Source organism: Chanos chanos, chromosome 14 (genome assembly GCF_902362185.1).
Source record: "Chanos chanos chromosome 14, fChaCha1.1, whole genome shotgun sequence".
Taxonomy (NCBI): Eukaryota; Metazoa; Chordata; class Actinopteri; order Gonorynchiformes; family Chanidae; genus Chanos; species Chanos chanos.
In genome coordinates this window covers 8,229,713-8,255,315 of record NC_044508.1, presented here as the reverse complement: position 1 = coordinate 8,255,315, position 25,603 = coordinate 8,229,713, and the positions used below count along the sequence as shown (strand labels likewise).

The 25,603-nt window shown below is 40.6% G+C and overlaps 1 protein-coding gene across 1 annotated transcript in view; it reads left to right on the top strand.

Annotated features, from left to right (window-relative positions):
• zmat4a (zinc finger, matrin-type 4a) overlaps positions 1-24,120 on the top strand; it is a 56,501-nt gene extending 32,381 nt beyond the window's left edge. Inside the window, exons 5-7 of the mRNA XM_030791946.1 lie at positions 6,617-6,841; positions 14,342-14,438; positions 24,093-24,120. Coding sequence (XP_030647806.1) covers positions 6,617-6,841; positions 14,342-14,438; positions 24,093-24,120 — 350 coding nt within the window. The remainder of the gene's footprint in view (positions 1-6,616; positions 6,842-14,341; positions 14,439-24,092) is intronic.
• Positions 24,121-25,603: the final 1,483 nt, after the last annotated feature.

Below are 25,603 nucleotides of genomic sequence, written 5' to 3'. Positions count from 1 at the left end.
GAAGCGTTGTGGGTTGTTGTGTGTACGTGTGTGTGTGTGTGTGTGTGTGTGTGTGTGTGTGTGTGTGTGTACGGCCACGGTCTTGGCAGCGGGAAGTAAAGAGGGAATAAAGGGAGCGGCCATCCAGAAACTTCCAGAGTGCCTCAGTGAGCTTTTGAACTGTGAGTATATATAGGATTTGTCTGTCTGCCTTTACCCACCATCCCCAGACACAAGAGAGGAATCCAGGCCTTAGGTTACGAACCTTGTTTAACCTCATGTCTGAGGCTGACTGTGCTGTTTGCTAATGTGCTGTATTATTTGTGTATTCACATATTATGTCACAGACATAGTAAGTGTTGGATGGTACAAGCCACAGTAAATATGTGTTCATTTATACCTTTTTGCATGCATTTTTAGAATAATACCTACAGTTTTCTATGTAAACACACAGGTCTTAGGACCACCTAATGCAACAGGCTTGTATTGGCTTTATTAAAATGGAGGGTTTGGGGAAGTTCCTCTGAAAGAGGTGATTAAATACCGCACTGGGGTCTGTCTCTCTGCGGTTTTCTGTCCTGGTTGCTGTCACTGACTAATTCCATCATTAACAATACCATCTGTGTGCACTGGCTTGAGACAGCCAGTGCTCGGATTCCGATCCAAGGAAGGACTGGCACTTCTACCATCAGTCTCACAAACATGTGATGACCTGGGAAAAAGCACCCTGTTCCAAAGTCCTCAAGAGCACAGACAGTACCCCCCACCTCTTCAGGCATTTACACCATCACCGAGTTGCTCTTATGACCGGGAGACGTTCAGCAATTTACCATACTCCCCTCCATTTTCCTCTCAGAAAGCACTATCTAGCTTTTTTTTTTTTTTTTTATCTATCAAGATGTACAACCTATTTTGAGCCTTTTTCTCTGGTTGTGGGCCTTGTCTGTCATGGTTTTGAAAATGGTGTGATAGATTTAGGTTGTCAGGGTACCGAACACTGGCGCTAGTTAGCATTTGGTTAGATATAAGCATGTTTTGCTTTGTAATTTTTCTGGGGGTTTTTTCCTGCTTTAGCAGAATCTGCTGGAATATATCTCTAAGAAATCGGTGAAAAATTGTTCTTAAAAGATGCGAAAATGATGAAAACCTTCTTCTTGACAGGTAACAGTGGTGTAACTAAGAGCAGTTAATGGGTTTTGGTGTCTTGCCCAGTGTGCAGGGTTAGAGACAGAACTTTGCTTGTAAAGGCTGGAAACGATCTATGAGCCACAAACACAGGCTGTCAGTATGATGAATTCTGGGATATCCCAGAGCTGGTCTTATTGATTTCTGCATAAGAGGCATTAGCAGAGTGCTGGATCACAAGCGCTGACCCGTCTGTCTCCAGAGAAACGCTGTTGTTCCAGTCAGAATTCAGGCAATAAAACCAGGCAGAAGGGTTTTCTCACTTTTTCTCTCGCTCTTTCTCTCCGTGTATGCTGTCACATATGCCACCACACCAATTTCCCTCTCTCTGTCTATCTCTCTGTAAGCTGTGACTAGGCACACTTTCACCTAGAGATCTCTCTGCACGAACCATGCTACAACGCAATGCTATTGTTCTCTCTCTGCCTCTCTTTATCTCTCTCCCTACTCTCTCTATCTCGCTCTCATACACACACACACAAACACACATACACACACGTTGTTATTTATGCAGTATATTACTACTGAAATGGGTAAATAACCATTTGAGTAAATCAGCTGATTAGTTTGAAAACACAGAATAAATGGTGAATTAGCTGTAAATGTCAACGTTTTACCCGTGACTACATTTCATAGTCTTTTTTTTTTATAAGAAGTGGGAGACACATTTTGTTGTTTGCTTGCTTTGCTGTTTACCCAGATCAACACTGTTTGCTTTTCTACACATATGAGAATTGTGCTACACAGAAGCCTTGAGAAAACATTTCATTTTTAGCTCTGAGAGAGGTATAAGACCTGAATGGAAATACAAAAGACCCCAGAAGGCAGCGCATTGTAGTAGTAGATAACAATGTGGATTCGAAAAGCTTTGATCTTTTTTTTTTCTTTTCTTTTTGATCTAACAGCTGAATCTCCACCACGGTCTACCTTCATTCGAGATTGTCTAGGCACCCTCACCCCACCTACCATACACACACACAATGTGTTTCCAATTATTTCCTCCATGCTAAAGCGCTACAGCAATCACTTTCTTCTCTACACAGCTCACTATTTTTCTCTCTCTATTTTTGCCTGGTTTGGCTGTGTTATATTTTCGTGAGAATGTTGGATTTTTTTTTTTTTTTTCAAAATAATCTGAATTATCCATTAATTCGGCATTTTAATTTGATTCTTGGAGATGTATCCAGCATATGGCCGTACTACAACACTCACTAATCTGCTGTAGTGACTGGAGATTATAACGTTATGCAAGTTTGACATCATTTGTACTGAATTTTGTTGCCACCTCTAAAATTGACTTCAGAAGCTTCCCTCTAGAGGGTCCTGATCATAAAAACTCTCTTTTAGAATCACTCATTAATTCTCATTAGTACTTTACATTCTCTAGTCCCATTATTACCATCACCAAGCGTTACCTTTGTTCAAAAGTAGAGAGCAGAAATCGCTAAACTAGAAAATCTCCATTCAAGTTCTGCTGAGGCTGAATACTCAAAGCCAGGGAAGAATTTAAGACGTGGAGATGTCTTGGAAAAACAAAAAAACAAACAAACAAAAAAAAGACCCCAAACAAGCACGGTGACTATAAGTGATGTTATTTTATTCTTTATAACAGAAAAGTTTCTTTTCGGGTCATTAAAAGTTCATTATCTAGCAGGATAAGTGTTAATAGGCTACCAGATAAGGTCTCAGGGCATTTGGTGTGTGAGGACTGGCTCATTATGCAGGCATGGTGTAGCACCGTGCAGACAATCCACTGTCTTAGGAATGCATAACAAATTGCACACCGTATTTACTGGAAGGGTTATCAATAATTGTGACTGTGATAAGAGGTACTGTGTTTGGTCTGATTTAGTATGTAAATTACTCGAGATTGGTTTGCACTCTCTGTGTCGTTAATAATTTCCAGCCCTCTTATAGTTAGTCTGATAGTCTGAGCTCTCGGGCTATGCAGCAATTAGCATTCAGCCAATAGCAGGCATTGAACCTTCTTCCTAATCTTAAAAAGGTTTGCTACCTTACATGAAGTCCTAATTGTTCTGAGCACACTTTCCCTTTCTGCAAAGATACAAGTCTGATTTCTGTGTGATTTACAGCTATGCTGACATTCAAACAGTACTGCACATTACTCTGTTCATTCAGTGCTTCATCACTCAACCTTAATCTCTTGACCTTGACCTCATGTTAAGGTCACATGCAGTTATTGTCCTACTCTATGAATCTGAACTCATTTTAACCTCATCACTGCTTCCCCTATTTTAAATTCAAAATGAGAGGGAGCCCATTTCATGACTGCAGCAGTACTATGACCTGCTAAGAGACATTAAAGTGCCTTTTCACATGGAAAGACTGAGGACATTGAGAAAGTCCTTGTGGTTCTTTTTCGTTTTTTTTGGGGTTTTTTTTTAAAGGACACTGTGTTCGCCATTCACCCCACCCCCACCCACCCCCCCCAGATATGATGGAATATCAATTCCCCAAAATCAGGCCTTCTTCCCACCATGCTAGCGATCCACCCTGTCGTGCCGTCATTTGAGATAAAGCTGTTTAAAACCAAAAAAAAAGACCAGAGGGCGGCAGTGATGTAGGAGAACGGGCCCACCCTCGGTGCTCGTAAAGACGTTAGGTGGAAGCGTGGGAGGGTTTAATGAATGACCGGAACAGTGCAAAAATTCTTCCACCAAAAGCAAGAGAACTCAATTCAGCCAATGCATCGGGGCTATTAAGACCCACACCTCAGGACGATAATTACATTGGGCCAGACTGTGCATCCCACGGTGCGATTAGACTGATGATGAGAAATGGATCTTTCTGTGGCTCAGCTGGGTTTCGGAATACATGTAGATAGTTAACCTTCAGATAAAAATAGGAAAGTAACTTTTCAAATATGCAAACTCTCATAAAGTCTTACACAAAACCAAGGGATATTCTCTTCGAGAGCTGATTAAGTTTTTGAACATCTTGAACATTTTTCTTTTTTTTTTTTTTTTTAATAATTTAACGAGATACATTGTGTTATTGTGTTAGCAGTGTCTTCAAAAGCTTCTCTCACGATGTATCATTGAACTGAAAATCATTTCACCCTCCATAACACCCTGTGCTGTTGGCCAAGAACATTCCAGAAACCAAAGAGCATATCGAATATTTCTTTATCTGCCATGCTACTCCACTTCAGGCAATGTTTATGTCCTTAAAAAAACCTAAACAGGAGTTAAATAAAGCCTGAACTGTTGTAGATTTCACAAAAAATCCCGAGGCAGACCTTGCTTTTGTCTTAACTAGAAAAGACAACTTTTTCTTGTCTTCAGTATTGATGGATTTTTTTTTTTTTTTCCTCCAGTAACCTCAGTGCAACCCTGAATCGATAAAGCCATATGTCATCACCGGCTGGTGCTAATATCTGCAGAAGCTTAGTCGTGTCTAACTGTGAGAACCACTGAAACGCCTTTCCAACACTGCTAAAAGCACTTTTGTTTTAATGGTTCCCAGGACTCTTGTGTAGGAACCATGTGCTGCACACACTTCTCAGGGTTCCACGTGTGGGCATGTTTTTACTCTAAGACCCTGCATTTATACGCGCTTGTGGAAAAAAAAAATCAATTAAAAAAAAAAATTTGGCTTAGCTGCAGATCCCCACAGGACTACAGTGTGATGCCTTCTAAAAAGAGAAGAATACTTATTTAAGAGAAAAGAATGCCATGAATTAATAAAAAAAGAAAGGCACACACACAAAAAAACTATTTTTGTGCCCACACCCTTTGTTGATAGGTCTCAACTCATATTCCAGTCTTCCAGATGGTAAAACCCAGCAGATGTGTTTGCCTACAGAAATTAACCTCCCCATTAAGCAAAGGCTTCTGGCAACAGCACTTATTAGGAGTATGGTTTCTGGGGACACATTTTTCTGCTGAGGGAACAGACTACAATTAGCCACACTCTTTGAATCACTGTCTTGGTTAACACTGTAAAGAAGAGAATAGAGAATATAAAAGCATCCCAGTCACAATAAAACGATCTATTTCATTCACATGAATCGCTGCCTCTTTGCCTTTTTTTTTTTTTTTGTCAGCTCTACGGGCACTCTAAAGCAGAAACGTTTTTTTTTTTTTTTTTTTTATCCCTCGTCTAATTTCGAGTCATTTGGCTGTTTAACGTGCGTCCTTTCAAATTTCATCATTGTGAGAACTGTAGCAGTTAATCGCCTGAATTAGATTCTGTCTAAACTAAGAGTATGTTATTGTGTCATTTGCTCTTAGAAAGAAAAAAAAAGAAAGAAAGACAGGAAGAATCATGTTGGCATGTTGGCAATTATCTCAACGTGACAAAAAAAAAAAAAAAAAAACCTTTGCAGCGTCTTTTCTTGGGGTCTGCTTATCCCATCCCTCTATCAACATGTGGACCAATCAAAAGCTTTGGACACAAGAGAGCCGACGTTAGAGGCTTTGTGTTGTGGCGGTGGATGCCTTAGTTGTCTTTTTTTTTATCTTATCTTTTTCTTCCATCATTCATGGGCCTGCGATGACAGCCCTGCCCTGAGATATCAGCGTGAAGTCAGATTGGAACCATGGGAAAATATAAAGCATGAAATCTCTCGCAGCGAGAAACCATTTGCACTTAGGAACCATAGCCTTCCAAATTTACAACTAGCGCAGCAACTCTCCTGCCATTACATCCATAAAAGCTGATGTTGACTTGCATCTTCCTGCATTTGTCCCCCTTTTCAACATAACGCAGGATGACGGTCTCTCGCTGATATCTCCGCAAACATAGTGTTTGACAGGGTCGTCTAGTGAGGCTGAAGTGTTACTGTGGATTAATCAAATGGTGCTAACGCCATGTTTTGGGAGCTCTGGGGACCAGTGTGTTCTGAGCTAATTCACATGTGAGAGCTTCAGTGAGCACAAAAAGAAAATCGGAAAAACAGCGTTTACGTTTCCTCGCTGTCAGAAACGATAAAGAACTTAATGTTTGTGCGGAAGAGCATAAAAATAAGCAAACAGCTTCAAAAGCGTCATCTTGAATTGACAGGGGTTTTTTTGTAGTAATTTTAACATTATCTACAGCCCTGCTATGGATTTTCAAAGCAAAACAAACACAACAAAACTCAAGAACCACTGTCGTACTTAGAGTCCTCTTCACAGTCCAGTAAACAGCAGGAAAAAATCATTCTTTAATCCTTGAAGAAAGACAGTTCTCTGAATGTGAAAGTTTTCAAGGGCTGCTTTGTGACAGATTTCAGGTGTGTCTTATAAAGGCACAATGAAGATGTGTCCAGTAAACTCCAGCTAGCTAGCCATTTCAACTTATTCCAACACTACAGCTCTAAACAAACTCTTGGAAAATCGCTCTTTTTTTGTAAGAATAGTATCTCCTCTGCTGTTTCGTTGAATAAAAACACAAAATGATCACATGACTCTGTTTGACTTCTGTCTTTTTTTTTACTTTTCTTCTGCAGAGGCTCCGGCCAGTCCGGTGAAGACGGCTACCGTGGAGACGTCCCCGGTCACCTCACCCCGACAGCGCGGCGATTCGGATCGGTACTGCCAGCTTTGCAACGCCTGGTTCAACAACCCCGGCATGGCCCAGCAACACTACGACGGCAAAAAGCACAAGAAGAACGCGGCACGTGCTGAGCTGCTGGAGCAGCTGGGGAAAACCCTGGACGTGGGAGAGATGAAAGGTCAGAGCTATGGACGGAAGGAAGTTAAACTAAAACTGGACAGTGACACGAAGAGAACAAAAAGTATTTTCGCTTTTGTCATGTCAACTGAGAATGAAGAAAAGAAACAAAGATGTCACAAGTTTACGGTACCCGCAAAAGAGACTTTATATAGATAGCAATGTCTTTTAATATACATACAGATACCTCAAGGATAGATGGGTACATAAATACATACATAAATACATACATACATATACATCTACCTACATATGCCATGCATGTGCCTTAAAACATACACACACAAACACACACACAGAGGAGAAGAGTAGTGCTGATAGTGAGGTCATCATCTCATTGGAAAGCCACTCAGCAACCGTTTTCTGCCCTTACTACCTTATTCTTCATTTCTGGCCAAGAGAGAGAAAGAGAGAGAGAGAGAAGAGGCATTTGAAGAGTGAGCCCACACAGCGTTCCGGGCAGTTAATCTGTGTGTGTGGAGGAATGGGCTCTCCCCCAGTCCCTTAACACCCATCACGTCAATAACAATTACTAAACATTTTCTTGCTTCGCTGAGAGACGGACGTGGCCAGGGCGTCTGGAGCTCCAAAGAGGTTGTGAGGTTTGCCAATTAGAATATGGCGCTTCACAGCATGACACGTTCTCTCTCATTTGATTGGAGGAACAATCTCAGTACAGTGTCCATTAAAAAAAAAAAAAAAAGGGAGGGAGATTCTGAGATGTGATTTAGTTATGGTAGGACAGGATAATATAATGGTGTGCAACAAATATTGTATTTTGTGATTGCAATATGAATTTATGATTCTTATGATATGAATCGTGAGTATCTGAACATAGCAGCAAAATATTGCACCGACGCGTTCGGCAATAGAAAGCAAGGTCTTTTAATCCGCGTAGACATCAAACATTATATGAGTGCTATTCCTGGAAGCTCTGTCACCCATTTTGTCTTTGTGCCTAATAGCGTGGATTGAATAAAGTTATGAGGTCGTTAGTTAGGCAGGAAGTACACAGACTTTCAGTATTCTAAGCAGCGTGTCTCCATGGCGATTACCAATTAGTAATGATATGGGAAAATCACATTAAATGGCAATGTATGGCATTGTGGCCCTGTTATTAAGATGGGTTGGTGAGTAAGTTTAGTGGGAAGGGTGGTTTAATACGCTGTGCTTCAGACATTGCTGTCGGCAGTCTCGTCTTTTAAGACGAGACAGAAAAAGAGAGAGAGAAGGAGAGACAGACAGCAAACGAGAAGATACTAAAACCCTAGAAGAACTCTTGGAGCGTTCTTTTGCTCTCTATATCTTTTCTTTTTCAGAGCAGCTCACAAGAAAAAAAAGCTTTTTCTTTTTCTTTTCACTTGTCTCTGGGTTTTTTTTTTGGGGGGGTGGGGTTGTTGAGTGCGGCGAGAGGACAGAAGAGGAACACCGACGGTAGGGCTTTGAAGATTGTCAGACAATTAAATATTTATCATTTTCCTATTGCACCATGTATTTTGTGTGTCAGAGCACGGTAGGTCGTCGTTGTTGTTGTTGTTGTTGTTGTTAATAAAGTTGGGTTTGAATGTGTGACCTCACCTCGGGACACTAACACAGTAGCAGTGGAGATTGCGGGAAGTCATTCCTTCCTTTTTAATTATCCATGGGGCTCAGCTGGTGTTCATGGTCCCTCCAGAGCTTGATTCCTATGCTAAATATCATTCTGCACAGCTAAGTCCTCTGAAACTTGCTCTGTGTATTGGCTGTCTTTTAAAAATGAGAGACAAAGAGTGAGAGAGAGAGAGAGAGAACATTCTCTTGTTCTGCTCATATGTTTTCACGCCGTATGCAGATGGCCAACTGTTTTGTTCATCTGGACCAATTCATCTCAACCTCTCACCTCTCGCTAATTATCACGCAGTGTTCCCTCTCAGGCACAGGCTGAACTTTTCCCACAACTCCCAAGTTGTTCACTCCTTTATTCTCAAGACTGCAAGCCTCACAAAAACATGCTGTTATGCACGACTATATAAGAACAGAGAGAATTCGGTCATCTTTTTTTAAGTTTGGAGAGGTAGGCACAGTTACTGTCATTAGCAGCCCATAATGCAAACCATGGCTATTATGTGCTAATGTTTTGGAATATTCTGTGCTTGCAGTTTGCACCAAGTGTTCACAAACGTTACGTAACAATGCTGATGCCAGTCTCCTAACAAGAACAAACCGTGTTCTCTTTGAATTATTCAAACTTTGTGCACTTTTTGTAAATTGATCTGGATTACAATGCCTTTCTGGTCACTTTGTAAAGAGGAAATATTTATGACATTGTAGGTGTCGTAAGCGTGCAGTTAGCCTTTAGCTTCAGCTAAACATTGCTGTCTCAAGTTATGATCTCCACAGAGACAAAAGAACAACAATTCTCACATCTATCCCTGCATTTATGATGTTAATGAATCAGTTTGTTAAATCACACACTTCAGTGTTGCAGTATCAGCTGATAGGATTTCCGCAAGGGTGAGTTACTCTTGAGTGATCAATTTAGACCATAGTTTTACCCATCAATCAACATCAGCGACAAATTGCATTTTCTCTTCGGAACCCCCAGTCTCTTCTGTTAATTGGACAGACAACGGGGTAGATGAAATTTGGCATGCCATCTTCCTCTCCTGATGTGGCGACATTACGATTCTGAGAGCATTCCTTCCCTTGCCCAAGACACACACACACACACACACGCAAAGCCATGCCCTGAGTAAAACATTTTATCTCACTCTGAGACAGATCTATTACTGTGCTGATGACAGTCTGTGTGACTGAAGGATGGGACTGCAGAAAAGGGAAAAGGGAAATGCTGGAGTTTCCATCTGCGCGGGAAGCTCTCCGTCGAGCCGCCTTCACAAACAAACGCACCGACACATTTATACTGCTGCTCACGTTATCAATATCAAATTATACGCCACTAGTGCTGTTATGGTATGACAGACTACATTATTCAGAACACAGTATGTGCCGTAGAGTACAGTAAGGACATTTCTGGTAATCATTCTAGTCTAGCAAAATTCATTTTAAGATCACAGATCATGATTTCCCTTTTGCAAAGACAATACATGCTAATGTCCTATTCAATTTTCACAGATTTGCTGAAAACGATCTATTATGAGATAGCCGTGTTTTTTATTGGACTTGCTAGTGATGACAAATAGACTAGCTCTGTGCTCTTTGACAAGTGCAGGTTTACACCCAGTGATGGCTATGGTTCTGTTAATGCGTCTCACCATTTTTTGAGAGTGTGCGAGTTAAAATGTTACGTGGTCGCGAGTGCACGATAATCATCAGGTAAATGAGAACCATGCAAGAACCAGTCAGTTCAACATGTAATGTGTTTGGTCTCTATAACATCTGTCCGCAGAGCTGCACTTTTACACCAAACAGCAGTTTCACAACAATCTTTTAGGGTTAGGGTTAGGGTTAGATGGTTGGCCACTAGCCTGAAACTGCTGTTGTGAAACTGCTGCTCTGAAACTCTGCAGTCAGACAAAAAGTCAGACCAAGATGGCAGAGGCCAAAGGCTACATGTAGCATGAAAACATGTTTGTGATTAAACGATGTGCAGACAACCGTTTGTGTCTACGTCAATATGGGATGTTGTTCACATGTTACGTGAACTTAGTTGGGGCCAGAGCGGTAGAAAAACTCTCTCAACGGCTCTGGTCAGGGCAAGCAGACCACTGTACACCTTCATTTAAGCATTCTTGAGCTAGGTGACAGGCTTGCTGTTTTCAAGTACAATGAGATTAAGATTATATATCGGTCCGTCATTGTTTTAAATATATATAACAGTTATCCAAGGATTCTTTCTGTAACTAGTCTCTTTACAGCTGAATCAAGTGTATGATTATTTATTATATATCATGGATTATATGTTATAGTAGGGGAACATATAGATACGGTTTAATAAAGCTGTCATAGCAAGAGGACAGACAGGTATGGTTTGATAAATCTGTTATAGTAGGAGGACAGACAGGTAAGGTGCTAAGTGGTAGCAATGAAGCAGTGAACAGCAATGAAACACACCCTTGTCATGTTGTCTGTAGTGTTCATTAATGTATTTCAGCCATACAGGCTCTTAAACAGGTCTACAGGCAGTGATTAGAGGTGTCTTTGATGCCATATGCTCCTTCACAGATGTTTGTCTGGAATGCAGATTCCAAGCAATTATTGCACCCCTTTTTGACTAATCCATCTCTGCCAGGCGGAAATGAAATCGTAATTGGATTAACAGCATGCAATTTGCGCTTTGGTATAGAAATATATATTTCGAAGGTACTTTTCATTGCTCACTTCAACTATGAAAATCGAATCACACACTCCTGGGTAATTTAATCATTGCAGCAAGACTTTACCCTGTTGGCCACAGTAGAGACAGTTAGGTCAGGAAGGTTACTGTCAGACATCATCACTGAACTGTAAATGACAACCGGAGATTCACAGCCATTTTTTTAGGGTTCATCTGTTGTTACATTGGGGGAAAAACACCCTGCCTACTTCCAATATCATTCATGTAAGAATGTTTAAAGTTGCGTTGAGAAAAAAAAAAAAAAAAGAGGAAGAAGATAAAAACCTGCCATTGAAAAGAACACAAAACTCTGACTTCTTTTCTCTGAGTTGGTGTTTCCGGAAACGCTCTGGATCTCTCACCGAGACCCCTTCCTGTAACGTGATGAAAAAGCAGGGGGCGACCTCACCATAGCAGAAAGAGAAAGTAAGATGTATCCTTGAGTTCAGTTGGTAAAATGGAAGTAGATGTCAAAAGGACCATTCTCTATCTTTATTCATTAATGCTCTCACCCATGCCTCCATTCCCAGTCAGAGGCGTTTGAGGACTAACAGAAACAAATGGGTTCTCTCCTAACGGTGGGCAGTGGGGCTAAACGGACATGGGAGAGGCACGCAGACTGCAGAACCGTGTGGGAGAGCGAGTTCTGACACACTCCAGCGAGGTTCACTGTAACGTGGAAAGATTCTTCTGGTGTTTGGGGGGGGTTTAGCGTACAAAGCACTTTTTCCACCTTTTGAAAGGTGTGTTTGCGAGATGAGCTGTTGAAATTTCTGTGAAAAGCTGCTTCAGAGACTCCCAGCCCATTCCCCTAATGTCAGTGCGCGAAGGTGTGAGGAACAGTGGTACACATGTAAAATAACAAAAAAAAAAAGAAAGAAAGAAAAAGGACAAAAAAAACCCCTCACAGCTCTAGACCTCCCTGGTCGATGTGTTAGGTTAAAAGAAAAGCCCAAATATTTTCTCTAGTCTTTAACTGAATTTTGTCGTGATTAGAAGACACCTGTAGGTTACAACACCTTGCGGCAAGAATCACAGTGCCTTTGATACAGTGTTTGATGTCGTCTGTGACTTTTCAGTTATCATCATAGTGATTTTCAGTATAAAATCGCATTTTAACAGCTCGGCTCATTAGTCTGAAACAAAGCTCAGCACCTATTGCCTGAGAATCCGAATAACAATATTTGATATCTCCTAAAAATAATTTCACCCTTAGACTATCCACAGCAAGGTTGCCCTGTCCCATCAATCTTCTCTAGGAGAATAATATGCTGCATTACAGGATAAGCACACATCAACAAAACCATTAGATGGATGGATGATGTTTCCCTGATGGTGCAAAATTAATATCACCTTGCCCTTTCCTTTCCTAACGTTGTTTATAGTCCCAAACTCAATTTGGAGGAAAGCGATTGCAAGCGACCATTTTTCAGGCCACCACAACTAGTGGCAAGTGCTACAACGATTTTTCAGGAATTTCATCCCCAACTGAAGGCACCTGGCTGATGGTAGTGATGTATACAAAGCCTTCAGTTGTCACAAATGTATTATTCTCAATGGCTCTATGTGCATCAGTATTCCAACCTCATGCGGGATACTCAAGTATTCCCGGTGCAGCTCTGGCTATGTAAACACTTCAATCCAAGAGGCAAAATCCATCTAAGGCCTTATTTTGAATAAAGGGCGTGTGAGCTTCTTATTGCACATGTAATGCTGAATATGGTGTTCATAGGTGCAAATTTACAACTCGGATAGCTGAAGTTACTACCCTATAAACTCAGATGCTGTCTAAGCAGAAAAAAAGCAAGACTTCGATACAAAGCTGAAACTTTGTTTTGCATGCAAGCTAAGAGAAACAAACTCTAGTTGATTCAAAATCCATTCTATCTCTATTCGCACTTCTGTTAAAACAGTGGGATAATTGTCACTTATCTGCAGCTAGGTAAAAAATGCTAAACAAAAAACAGCCATAATAATGGTTTATACATTTTATACAGCAAGTGAAACTTGCATTCAGGGAAGAATCTTAACTCGTATATTAAGAAGAAAAAAAAAAGGTCTGTATTAAAAAATAATGTGCAAGAAAACACAGTCTATGAGTCAACAAGGACAAATGAAAGACATGGCAGAGTAACTTTTCACTCGAGCTTTTCTCTATTCTTGTCTGCACCTTGACATATCCCTAGCCTCCAGGCCTCCCTCTCCATTCTACAGCAGCAGCGAGGACAAATGCCGAATAGCTAAAACCTCTCTCGAATACTTGAAAATGTCACAGAAGGTAGCCAAAACAACAGCCACAAGAGCTATAGACAACTCCTCCACAGTCACAAAGCTTATGTCATCACGGAAACTTTCAGGGTGCTGAAAATCAGTGTGGGGGGGGGGGGGGGGGGGGGGGGGGCGTAAAATAAAACAGAGTAATGTTTCTATATCGGTGGCTCGTTAATTGATTCCGTGCTCTCTACTCATCCACTGACCCACCCCCTGACTGGGAGCTGTAATCGGGGGGGGGGGGGGGGGGGGGTGAGATGAGAGGACATGCTGGTGCAGTGACCCATGGTCGAGCACAGCTGGGTGGAGGAGAAGCTACATGCTGGTGTTTATCTCACACACACACCTCCCATCCCTTCCCCTTTTCCATCCACTGACAGGATAAAGGCTTATTGTTCTGTCAAGGCTGCTTAACTCTCTGGTTAGCATGGGAGCTAAAGGCATTTAGACCCAGATTCCCTCTCAGATTTCAACAGAAACCCTTTGGCTGCAAAGCGTACAGCTCAAACAAATGTCCACTGACGGATGGTAAAATTACATTACTGTTTAGTCAGATTTTTTTAGGGATTTTTAAGGGTGTTATTTTTTGGGGGGGGGGGGGTTCTTTTTTTTTCTCTTTCACTGAGTGGTAAATAGTAAAAAAAAAATAATACACTCTAACACAGTACGTCTCATGCTCTCACTTCTTTGGAGTGCCTTGTTTATGATATGTTTATGTTACATTTGTTTATGAAACAATATGTGATGGTGCCATATTTGAGATACTCATCAAGTTTTCTTAGCAAAGTCGCATCCAATTACATATCATTTCTTGAGGAACAGTTCATATAGTCTGGACATAATCTGTATGCATACATTGTTTATATGGTATATACTCTGAATGATAGTGTCTGTGTTTTGTGCTCTGTTGGACAGGTCTAAAGCGAAGCTACACATGTGAAGTATGCAGTGTCACTCTGAACTCTGTGGCTCAATACCACGCACACCTGCAGGGGTCCAAGCATCAGAACAAGTGAGTACACCTAACACATGTTAATAGAAACAAAAGGTTGATCAACTGACAGTTTCAGTATGTTTGATGCTATTACTGCTTGGTGTTGTGTGGGTGTTGAGTATATTGTTTGTAGTTGGCGCTTTGAAAGACACGCTCGTTGTTTTTATACTTTTTGTACCAGCTTAGCACACAATCACCCTTTTATTCTGAAAACTTTTGTTTCTTTCGTTTAAACAGTAACACGTAAGTTCTGTGAGATGAGTGCCGTTAGCATCCGCGTCTGTGAATATTTGTTTTGGTGAAAACCACACCGCGGGCTCTGTTTTTGTATGAACTCACACGTCGCATTTGATCGGGTTGGTAAGTTATATATCTAGAGAGAATAAGAGCAGAACATGAAAAGATACGGAAAATCGGCGCCCGCGGCAGCCTTCTCTGGAGCCCACTTAGCTGAAGATTTATTTGGACCAATTACTCTCTGAATTTGTCTAATTGCCCTTTTCACTGTTTGCACTCTGTTAATTGTTGGAGTTCAGATTAGGACTCAATGCAGTGCTTGGCACCGAGATTCCAAAAACGATTTACAACAACAACAAAAAAAAAGAAAAGAAAAAGAAAGAAAGAAAAAAAAGAAAAGGAAAAAAAGGCATAGCCAGCTGTCTCGACAGAAGTTGCACCCGTTCAACAGTACATTCTGTTTCAGACTGTTATGCAGAGTGGCCTGAGTAACTTAGCAACAGTTTGTGAGCTATGGTTTTTGACAATGCCTTTCAGAAATTGCATGTTTGAGGTCAGTGCCAGCTAACTGCTTCCGTTAGTTAGTCATGGTTAGTAGTTTTTTGTTTTTGGGTTTTTTTGCGTACTACAGGAACCATACAGATATTCAGCACTTGAGAAACACAACCAAACAGAGACATGCTAATCAGTGTTGCTCAGTTTTAGCCTTGGTCTTGGGGAAACACATTGTACAGGCTTTGCTATGCTGGTTGAAGATAAAGCTTTCTTCTCGAGAGCCTACTGGAGATTATTATTGGATTTGCTTGCTGCTGGAATATAAATTGAAGAGAGATTTTTTCTTTCTAGTCCCTATGTGTGTGTGTGCGTGTGTATGTGTGTGTGTGTGTGTGTGTGTGTTTGCCCTCTATGAATCCACACAGTGTTTGACTGGTGTATTTAGGTCATTTCCAGGCAGTTTATCCAAGTGTAAAAAAAGACATCTACCCGCAGGCGATTACTTTGTGTGTGTGTGTTTGTGTGTGTGTGTACATGTGTGTGCGTGTGTGTATATGTGTGCATGTCCATGCATTTGTGTGTGTGTTTGTGCATGTGTGCATGTGTGTGCATGCATATATATGTGCGTGATAAGGCTTTTTCTGTGTGTGTTTGTGAGTATGAGCGTATGTGTGCGTGTGCGTGTCCATGTATTTGTGTTTGTGTGTGTTTGTGTGCATGCAGTATATGTATATGTAACCTAATAAGAGGACCATGCTCTGTGCCTTACAAAAGGCTCCTAGCAAAGAGTAAGGTCTGAAGTCTTTCAAATAACTTTTAACTGGATTTGCCAAAACAGGTGTTCCACATTCAATTATCGCACTCTTCACTAACCTCAAAATACAAAATTAATTTCAAAAGGCATTTACATAAATAAATCAGAGAGAGTTGTCTCTCTGTGGGTTGTGTCTCTTCGTGCGGTAAAGTAGTTACAGCCAAAAATAGGAGACATTATCATTGTTGAAGTTCAACTTTGTTTTGTTTTTCAGTGACCACAGAATTCCAAATCAGAACTGTTCCGACACCTGAAAATGCCCCGTGAATTGCTGTGAGTCAGGAAACTCAATGAGGGGATCCAGTTCTAGCTCAGAGGGACATGAATGGGGGAAAAAAAACAAATGACCTAATCACAGCTAGGGTACAGATGAAAGACTCGGTCAATAGCATCTCATCAACTACAGCTCCAGCAATATCACAGCCAGAGCCGTAACACAGAGCTCCTCCAAATGCTTCAAGACTGTGGAGACTATGGGCAATAGCCAATCTTCACCCCCTTTAATAATAAGATACCCCTTGTCTTTCCCCAGTGTTTACATTTGTGTCTATTGGATTTGCGGTTTTTGACTTAAGATTGCTGTTACAGGGACTGCTGAGAGCTGGCTTTATTAAAAATATATATATATGTTTACCGTAGAATTTTGTTAAGTTTCTCAGCCACAGTGAGATGGGTTTTGCTGGCAGCGTTGTACATGAGGTTGGTCAGAGATGATGAATTCACGATTCGTACGGTTGATAAGGGTGTTTGCCTAGCCAAAAAGAATGGCAAATGTTTTCTTCTTTTAGGTTCTGTACATTTTGACAAAATGTTTGATCTTTCAACTTCTCAGCCTCTAGTAGTAAGACATTCATGCAGCCCTAGATATTACAATTTACTCTCTATTGTGCAGAGACACTGATGAGACTTGGATAAACAGAGCTTCCAGAATAATTACAAAGACAAATAACGGCACATGAGGGCAGAGAATATTTGGTATCATCCTGGATAAACATTCAGTGTGAAAATCATTACATTGCTGAATTATCACGCGATAATTAAAAACATATTTTGTATTGGCAAACTAATAGGAAGTGTTTATTGAACTGCATGTTACAAATGTGGCTGTCAGCATTGTTTAATCATATTAAGTACACCTAAAATGCATTATGATATGGAGTCTCTAAACATAATTTTGCTTTTGCCAAGAGGGATTCTCCATTGGCTGAAATGTAATTGGAGACATTAATGCTTTGTGTTCAAGGGCTACCACCGCAGTGCTAATTATTTTCATGTCATGCCCACTTGAAAGTCACCGCACCCAGGCTGGCGTTAAGCAAATTACCTTTCAGGTTATCAGATTACTAGCTTGGATGATTGTTATTTTCTGACTGTGAATGAGACATAACTATCAGTTCCAACACTGCTCCCGTGTGTTTACTCTGCCGCCAATTATCAAGACGCTCAAAATAAAGCCCTCCCATTGTCTGAAGCTACAAAAAGGGTTGCTGAAGAAATTGGTCCTCGCGGGAGACCCATGGTTGTCTAAAATACCAAACTTTGTCACCAAAAGAGCCAACCACCAGGGTAGCAAACATCTCTCATGGGAGAGGGTTAAAATGCTTAGAACAGTAATGTCTTGTACCTGACAGTGCTACATTAGTAAACAGGCAGAATCCTAATGTTAAAACAGTCATGAGTGATTCAGCACGGAAAGGGGACAGTTATATAAATAGCCGGTCCACTTTTCTCATTTATTTCATGGAGACAAAAATCAATCGTGCAGAGCAAGTGCTACTTAGCGTTCCTGGAGGAGTCCTTCATGCAGGGACATCTCAGCAGGCTAGAACCAGAATCACGTACAGCAAAGCTGTTGTTGTTGAACCTTCAGCTCAGGTGAATGAATATAAGTCAGTCACCAAGTGTGTCATTCAATGAACTACGCAGTTAGTGACATATACGTTCAGCGACATACTCATTTAGTGACATACACATTTAACGTACATACATGTCCTCTAGTGAGCATGGGCGATGAAGGCTGCGTCCTGGCGTGTCCCCTGAGACGCCGCTGCCCTTCTCCCTCTACTTCATCAATAGGTCAAAGCCAGTCGACAAACCCATAAGCATACCAGCACTGGATTACCCTTTCTACCATCCATCAAGGCCATGAGCGCTCGCCCGCCCGCGCGCGCAAACACAGGAAAACGCGCGCACGCATGCACACGCTGTCGTTTGCGTGCTGACGCAGTGCGGTAACACACTGAACAATACTCTTTGTCGTCACGGCGATGAATGCATCCGGCGCGCTTCGGCAGGAAGCGCGTGACAAGACGATTTGTAATCCCTGCTCTTGAGGCCGCTCGTGGAGCGTCTGCCAGACAGCTGATGATTCTGTAATGAAGGATATTTTTCACTTTTCATCCTTTTCCCCCAGGATAATTTTTCACAAGTGTACTCATCTGTTCATACGTTGCAGCACACCCTTACATTTTTTTTTTACAAAGCCGTAATTATCACAACTGTGGTATTGATTGTTGATACCATTTTGATTGTAGGTCTGTAGTCTCTAGGGTTTATTCTCAGATTGGATTAACACAGTAAGGAGTTGGATAATTGGAGTACAAATTCTGTTAACAATATTGGTGCAGAATACTGTGTTCATAATTAGGATTTGGACTGCACCCATGTGACTTTTGGGAATTGTAATTGACCGGGACACAAGACAAGATCATATTTGATATTAATAGTTCAGAGGTCATTGTTTCTTATGGCTGAATAGTTAGACCTCTGCTTTTTTGATGTTCATAAACATTTTATGTGTTTTTTTTTCGTCACATTTTGCAATAACTGACTGTGTGATAAATGAAACATTATGTGTGACTTTGACTGAACCATGAAGAAACACACAGTCCTATTTATTCATGGGAGCTGTGTGTGTGTGTGTGTGTGTGTGTGTGTGTGTGTGTGTCTAGTTTGGCTAGAATATAAAAAAAAAATGCTTGTAGAGTGAGCCTTTGCATGGTCACATACAAACATATTCCATTAGCATTGTCTCCTTGGTCACACAATGGACCAGAGAGTGAATCCTCCCATCTTGGTACTTTCTTTGCTACCTGCTGCTATATCTCTCAGCTCTTCCCCTTGGGACACAGCACAATAACACCACAAGCATGCTGCTGCATCCTCACACTCAGCTATCCGTCAGGTTTTTCATTCCTCTTCTTTTTTTTTCTTTTTTTTTTTTTTACACCCAGCAACAACCAATTTACCTTCAACCCTTCCCTCCGCCCCCATTTCTAAAGACCATTATTGCAGGTTTGGCTTTCTCTCAGAATATGAACTGACTTCCCCTGGGTAAATTTTCAGCGTTCTCTGAAAAACAAACAAATTTATGCAATGTGTTGGCATGAAAACGTGACAGATTGATTTTCATAGTTTACATAAATAGCAGAAGCAGGCTTTCCCAGCACACAGTGTTCGTATCGTTTTTTAGTGTTCTCTGTTAAAAAAAAAAAAAAAAAAAAAAAGGCTACTCAATTAAAAGGCAGTGCCTGAAAACCCTGGCATTCAGAAATAAATAATGATTTGCTTCTCTCTCTCTTTTTTTTTTTTTTAGGATATTTTATGTTTTTTTATTATTATTATTATTATTTTGTGTCATACCAGGGTATATTATAAAATTACATTGCCACATGAACCACTATATTTTGTGTACATTGCATGCTCACATGTGTAGATGTCTGTATGGCTCAGATACCGTTCACTTAGAGGTCTTCAAACATTTGGCCTCCAAAATAACGACTGATGTTTTATACATTCATATTCTGGAACCCTAGTAAATGATACTGAAAAATGCAAGCAATTCTTTGATGTCAGAAATCTCATCCTGTCTCCATGACATGGCTGTGTAATGATTAAATCGTATGGAAGTAAAAAATAGAGTGCTTCCTTCCCGACGTTTGACTTTGATGGATCTATTTACCAGCAGTTCTTGTCCTCTGTCGAGCAAGCATGACTGAGTACCATTGGGTCACCCAGGGGGTTGGGAAGGGGGTTCTACTGCATGAGAGAAAATCTCTCTCATCTACTGAGTCAAGATGACTGAATCCCACTCAAACTGAGTGGTAATTGAAGTTGTAACAGCACAAACGTACGCGCGATGCTATATGTGTCTCTCAAAACCTAGGTAAATCAAGCTTGAGTTGTGTCAGTAAATCAAGCTTGACACAACTCATTTTGATGCGAAAGCCATGACTCCTTTATTTTTCCTTCTATTTTCAATTTCGTTGGATGTGCTTTTTTTCCTCTCGTAAATAGAATATGTAATATGATGAGCATATCAAGCCAAATAAAGTCAATTAAGCATTTGAGGTCTTAGAATGACTGGGCCTTGATCCAGTTCTCTTCAGTACTCAGTACTTACTTTGGGATCTCTCCCAACAGACAGGATAAATGGCGGTTTTGGTCAAGACTTTGCAACGTGTCAATCTGATTTCTGTCAGTATAGCCTCAGCACACTTAATCCTGATAGAATTTTGGTAACCTTCATAGTACGCAAGTTAAAAGTGCCATTTGATTATGTAGGGACAGGGCCAAATGATGAAAATACTTAAAATACATATGGTTAAATAAATTCACTCAAAACATGATGAAGAAAAGATATTTTGGAAAGATATTTCATCTGTGGAGCACATACAGGGATTTTCACCCGTACATGTCATTCATAGCAAAGGGACTACACTGAGAATTTTGGTGGAGGTCACATTTTGGTAGGGTTGTTCTGGTAACCCTACCATGTTGAGGTTTAGCAGTTTAAACTTGAATTCATTGGAGGGGAATTTGTCAGGGGCATTTGGCAAGCACAGTTGTTTGCGAGAGTGCAATTTTAATCTGTTAGCCTTATCATGCAAAATATATCTTCAACCTTTTACCGGCCCAGCGCAACAAAAAAAAAAGTGGTAAGAATTTTGAATTATTGACCAGCTATTCAGCAATTCAAGCTGAGAGCAAAAGCTGGCATGAGAGCACAAAAGGGGGAATGAAGAAGGAGAAGGTTCAGCTGACGTGCAGTGATTTCGTGATTTAGATTTATACTCAGTGGGGGTTTCCTTAGATGGCTAGTTTAGACCCCACTTATATATTCAACAAACTATACCCGAGGAAACATTTTGAAGGCTTTAAGTTCCCGTGGACAGTTTCAGGCTTTGCTTCTATTTGTTCTCTTCCTTTTGGAGATACTGGGCATGGCAAAATATCTTCATTCGTTGAATGAGAAGGTTCACTGTGGATTGCTTTTAACGGCTGATAACAACTTCTATTCAATCCAAATGGAAAGAATGTCTAGCTATGTGACCTTGTGCGCCGTTGAAGCATTTAAGGTTGAAACCTTTCATAGGTGAGTTTGTCTCTGGGTTTTCATTGTTTGTTTTAACTTAAAACTGCAGAAATCTTCTAATACACAAAGTTTGTGGAGGCCCCATAGAAAAAGCAGCATTGCAGGTTGAAATGTGCTAAGAAACAGAATTGGTCATGGTATACTTAAGCTTTTCTTCCTGAACACAGTTCAAATGCTGTTAATGAAAAAGACAGAGGTACCAAGATTGTGTAAAGTCTTATCTCTCCATGTTGTGATGTCACTTAGACTCGAAATTACACTAAGATGCCTGAAGTAACTTTATAGTGTGTCGATGAGCTCGGCATTAACTCCATGGGAAGGTGGGGGAGGGGAGGGGGGGGGGGGGTCTGCGTATGCACCTCCACCTGTTCTTCTCTGTTTTAATTTCAAAACAAAAGCGCTGACATTTGTTTTCCCTCGGCTGTTTAGTAATGCACTTTGTTGTTGTTGTTGTTGTTGTGTAAGATGTGGAGGGAGTTCTATGAGAACTCTCCAGCTGAAGTCCACCATATGTCGAGTGGTCCCTTACGACTTATGCGGTTTTCTCAAGCAGGGCCTTCTTTGCCATTGATCTTCTTCTTTTCTTTTCTTTTTTTTTTTTTGGCAGAGGAGTTTGAGGCTGTGTTTATTGCGGCATTTCATCTCAGAGATTCGAACAGTACGGCCCAATCCATGCAAATGTAAGAGACCTATTATAAACAGCCACGTCTGCAAGATAGGGAAAAAAAGTAAAGAATATGTTTTTAATGCTTTAAATTCATTCTGCTGCATTCAGTCATATTATAAATGTTTCACTTCACAGTAACATGGATTACTGTTATATACTTTATGTGTGTGTGTGTGTGTGTGTGTGTTTATATTATAATAGATTACCATTACAGTAATTACTAGTAAAAAGACTCATTTTTTCTGACTATGGGGCAGCACTTATGTTTGGTCATATATGGAAGGTGGAAAAAAAATTCCCAAGATGAAATCATTCATATGAATAAGGTCTTAATAAAGGCTATATGCTGTCTTTACTATGGGGATGAATTGGCATGATTTGTCATATCTGATAGACCATTATCTGTAAATGCGAGAGTACACCCGACGCATTCTGTTGACAAGGTATCCATTGAAGCAACACTTAACAAGGTCTTGAAACTTACCGCGACTCTGAAGTAAATTAGTTATGAGACTGGAGAAAAATGAAAGCTTTATGGAGCTAAGAGAAATTAAAGCCTTTCGTCCACTTTAAAAGTTGGGGATACCGGGGGGAAATCCAAGCTTGCTTTTTTTCCTGAACTGTTCGAAAAGGGCTTTGGGATGACTGGCCCTTTGAGGTCTGACATTTCGAAGTGAACGGCGGCAGCTACGGGGAATTCTCTCAGGGGAAAAATTGATAAAAAAAAAAAACGGAGCCTAGGACCATAATTGAAGGGGAGGACCCAAGGGGGTCTTGGAAGAAGAAGATATCACATTGGGAACAAAGCTTCAGTTGATTTTTATTCGCAATCAACATTCTTCTCACCTTCCATTTCAGGTTCTGCTGCCTCCTTTAAGACACTCCTCTGTCCTCTCCTTTATTTCACTCCTTTATTTGGCCCAGTCACCGCACACTCCTGTCCCTTTTTGCAGATGACAACAAAGTGGCTGGAACAGCAGTGGAAGAACCGTTGCATATGTCTGTGATAAATATTTACGCCTACATGTTGCCTCTTAAATTTCTTAGAAGTTACAGCGGATCGTTCAAATTAAAATGTAAAGACACTTGACGTAGAGCAGGACAAGAAAACCAGAGGGTGTAACTGAGACCCATGAAGACGCACTCAGCTGTAATCACCTCACAGACTATCAGTTCCAGCACTGCCATCATTAGCCTCTTGGTTAGCTAATCAAGCCGCGTTCCGGAGCAGACCTTTATGTCTACCGTTTGTCCCTTTTTAATTGGTGTTTGGTTTCTCACTGTGTACATTACGCTTACGACTAAATTAAGACTTTTGTGAGGGGGTTGTGCTGAATGGATTTCTTTTGGTGGCTGCAATTATTTGGTTTATACCTAGCTGTTTTGGTGGAATGTGAGTGGTATATTAATGAAATCTACTTTGCATATTTGTACATTTATCAGACATATCCAAAAACGTCAGAATCAGAATCCACTTTACTGGCAAATCTTTGTGCACTACTAATTTGTTGTGGTGTGGTCATCTACATTTAAAGAAAAGAGGGCCAGGTATGAAAGGCTGCAGAGTCTATGGTAATGCTAAGAAACAACAGAAACAGAAAACACATTATGGCAGAAACAGGACAGAGCAGACTAATTAAACAAAACAGAAAAGACACAACAGAAAAACACAGTAGAGCGGAAACATGACACAACAGACCAGTTAAATAACGATAGATAAGATACAGACTGCTTGAGTAACTAAATCACAAACTGACTCATCGTATTTGCAGATTTCCATGTACAGTGGTTGTGCAAATGTATCGCAATATCAGGATGTGCAGAAATAATGGTGAAATGAACAGTGAACAGTCCAGTGGGCAGTATATCGGAGTGATTAAAGTGTAGTGCCAGTATTTATTTTGGGGGGGGGGGGGTGTTTTTGTAAGGGGAGGGTAGGCTGACACTGAGCATGTATCAGCTCAGCTGGAGTCTTGGGCGAGAGGATGGGAGGTGGCATTAGAGGTGTTATTTCATGACACAACATGGGAAAAGCTGAACTGTCCTCACCTAATGCTATGCTCTGTTCTTTTTTCTTCCTTTCAGCTTGAAGAATCAGCTGTGCGTCCAGTGAACAAGAGGAAATTGAAATTACTGAATTTGATGTCAGATCACCCAACTCCTTTGTCTCTCTCTCTCTCTCTCTTTCTCTCTCTATCTCTCTCTCTCACTCTCTTACTTGCTTTCTCTCTGTCAAATCATTGAGGACATGCAGTAACAGAGGATGAAAGACTTTTTTTTAAAAAAAAGAAAACAATATATATCTCACTGCTATGTAAGTCTTACTGCAGTCCAGCATAACACTGCTGTTTTCCATTACACTGCTGTGTTCCTTTACACTGCTGTTTTCCATTACACTGCTGTGTTCCGTTACGCTGCTGTGTTCCATTACACTGCTGTGTTCCATTACACTGCTGTGTTCCGTTACACTGCTACGTTCCATTACACTGCTGTGTTCCGTTACGCTGCTGTGTTCCATTACACTGCTGTGTTCCATTACACTGCTGTGTTCCGTTACACCGCTACGTTCCATTACACTGCTACGTTCCATTACACTGCTACGTTCCGTTACACTGCTACGTTCCGTTACACTGCTAGACTGTTGCTGCTCTTCTCTTATCCCTCCAGTGCAATATTTCCCATTTTTCCAGAATCTTTCTACCAACTCTCCCACTGACTACTAATGTAAAATCCCTGTTGTATCGACATTCTAGACATTGTCCCAATACGGTTTGTACATCTGTTCTTCGCCGTTCTCTGACCAATACCAACTCTAAAAGCTGGTATCTGTCTTTCAGGTGTTTTTGTGCATGGAAGTAACCAGTCACTATCTCCACTGAGCAATAACTGTTAAAGCCAAATGAATCATTAGTATAGTTATGATTATACTTTTAATAATGATAAAAATATATATATAGATGTTCTGTATAAACATTGCAGAAATATATTCTCCAAAATATAGATGTCAACTATATCCCTTTAGACTATAGGATCTTTCTTTCTTTCTTTTTTTCTCTCTTTCTTTTCAGAATCCAGGTAAACTGTTAAAGCAGTAGTTCAGCACTTGAAAATATAACATGCAGATGAAAGTATTCTCATACATTCCAAACGGTTCCAAAATATGATCTGTACTTTGTTGTGAAAGGTTTTGAAAGAAAATTCAATCTTTTATTTCTATTGCAACTTTTTTTTTATTGGTTTTTGAACAGGGTCTTTGCTCATATACAGATAAATAGCATGTTTGTGAACTCCTTTGAATGGTTTTCATCTATTTATGTTGTTTTTGTGATTTATGTATCAGGGACGCCAGTGCTGATCTTAAGGCCGCTTAGGCAAATAGTAATATGTTGCTTTTTTATTTATTTATTTATAAACTACCAATGATATTGTAAGTCTGTGTCACTCTACTGGTTTTTGCCAGTTTTCTGAACAACACTGAAAGAAAAGGTGTCCTCAAACCACTCAAAGCTGGTATTGTAGCGAATGTTTCTGAACAGTGGAGAATAAATCCAGTCCAGTAGGTTGACTGAACCTGTTCCCTCTACGGAGGCCTGTCA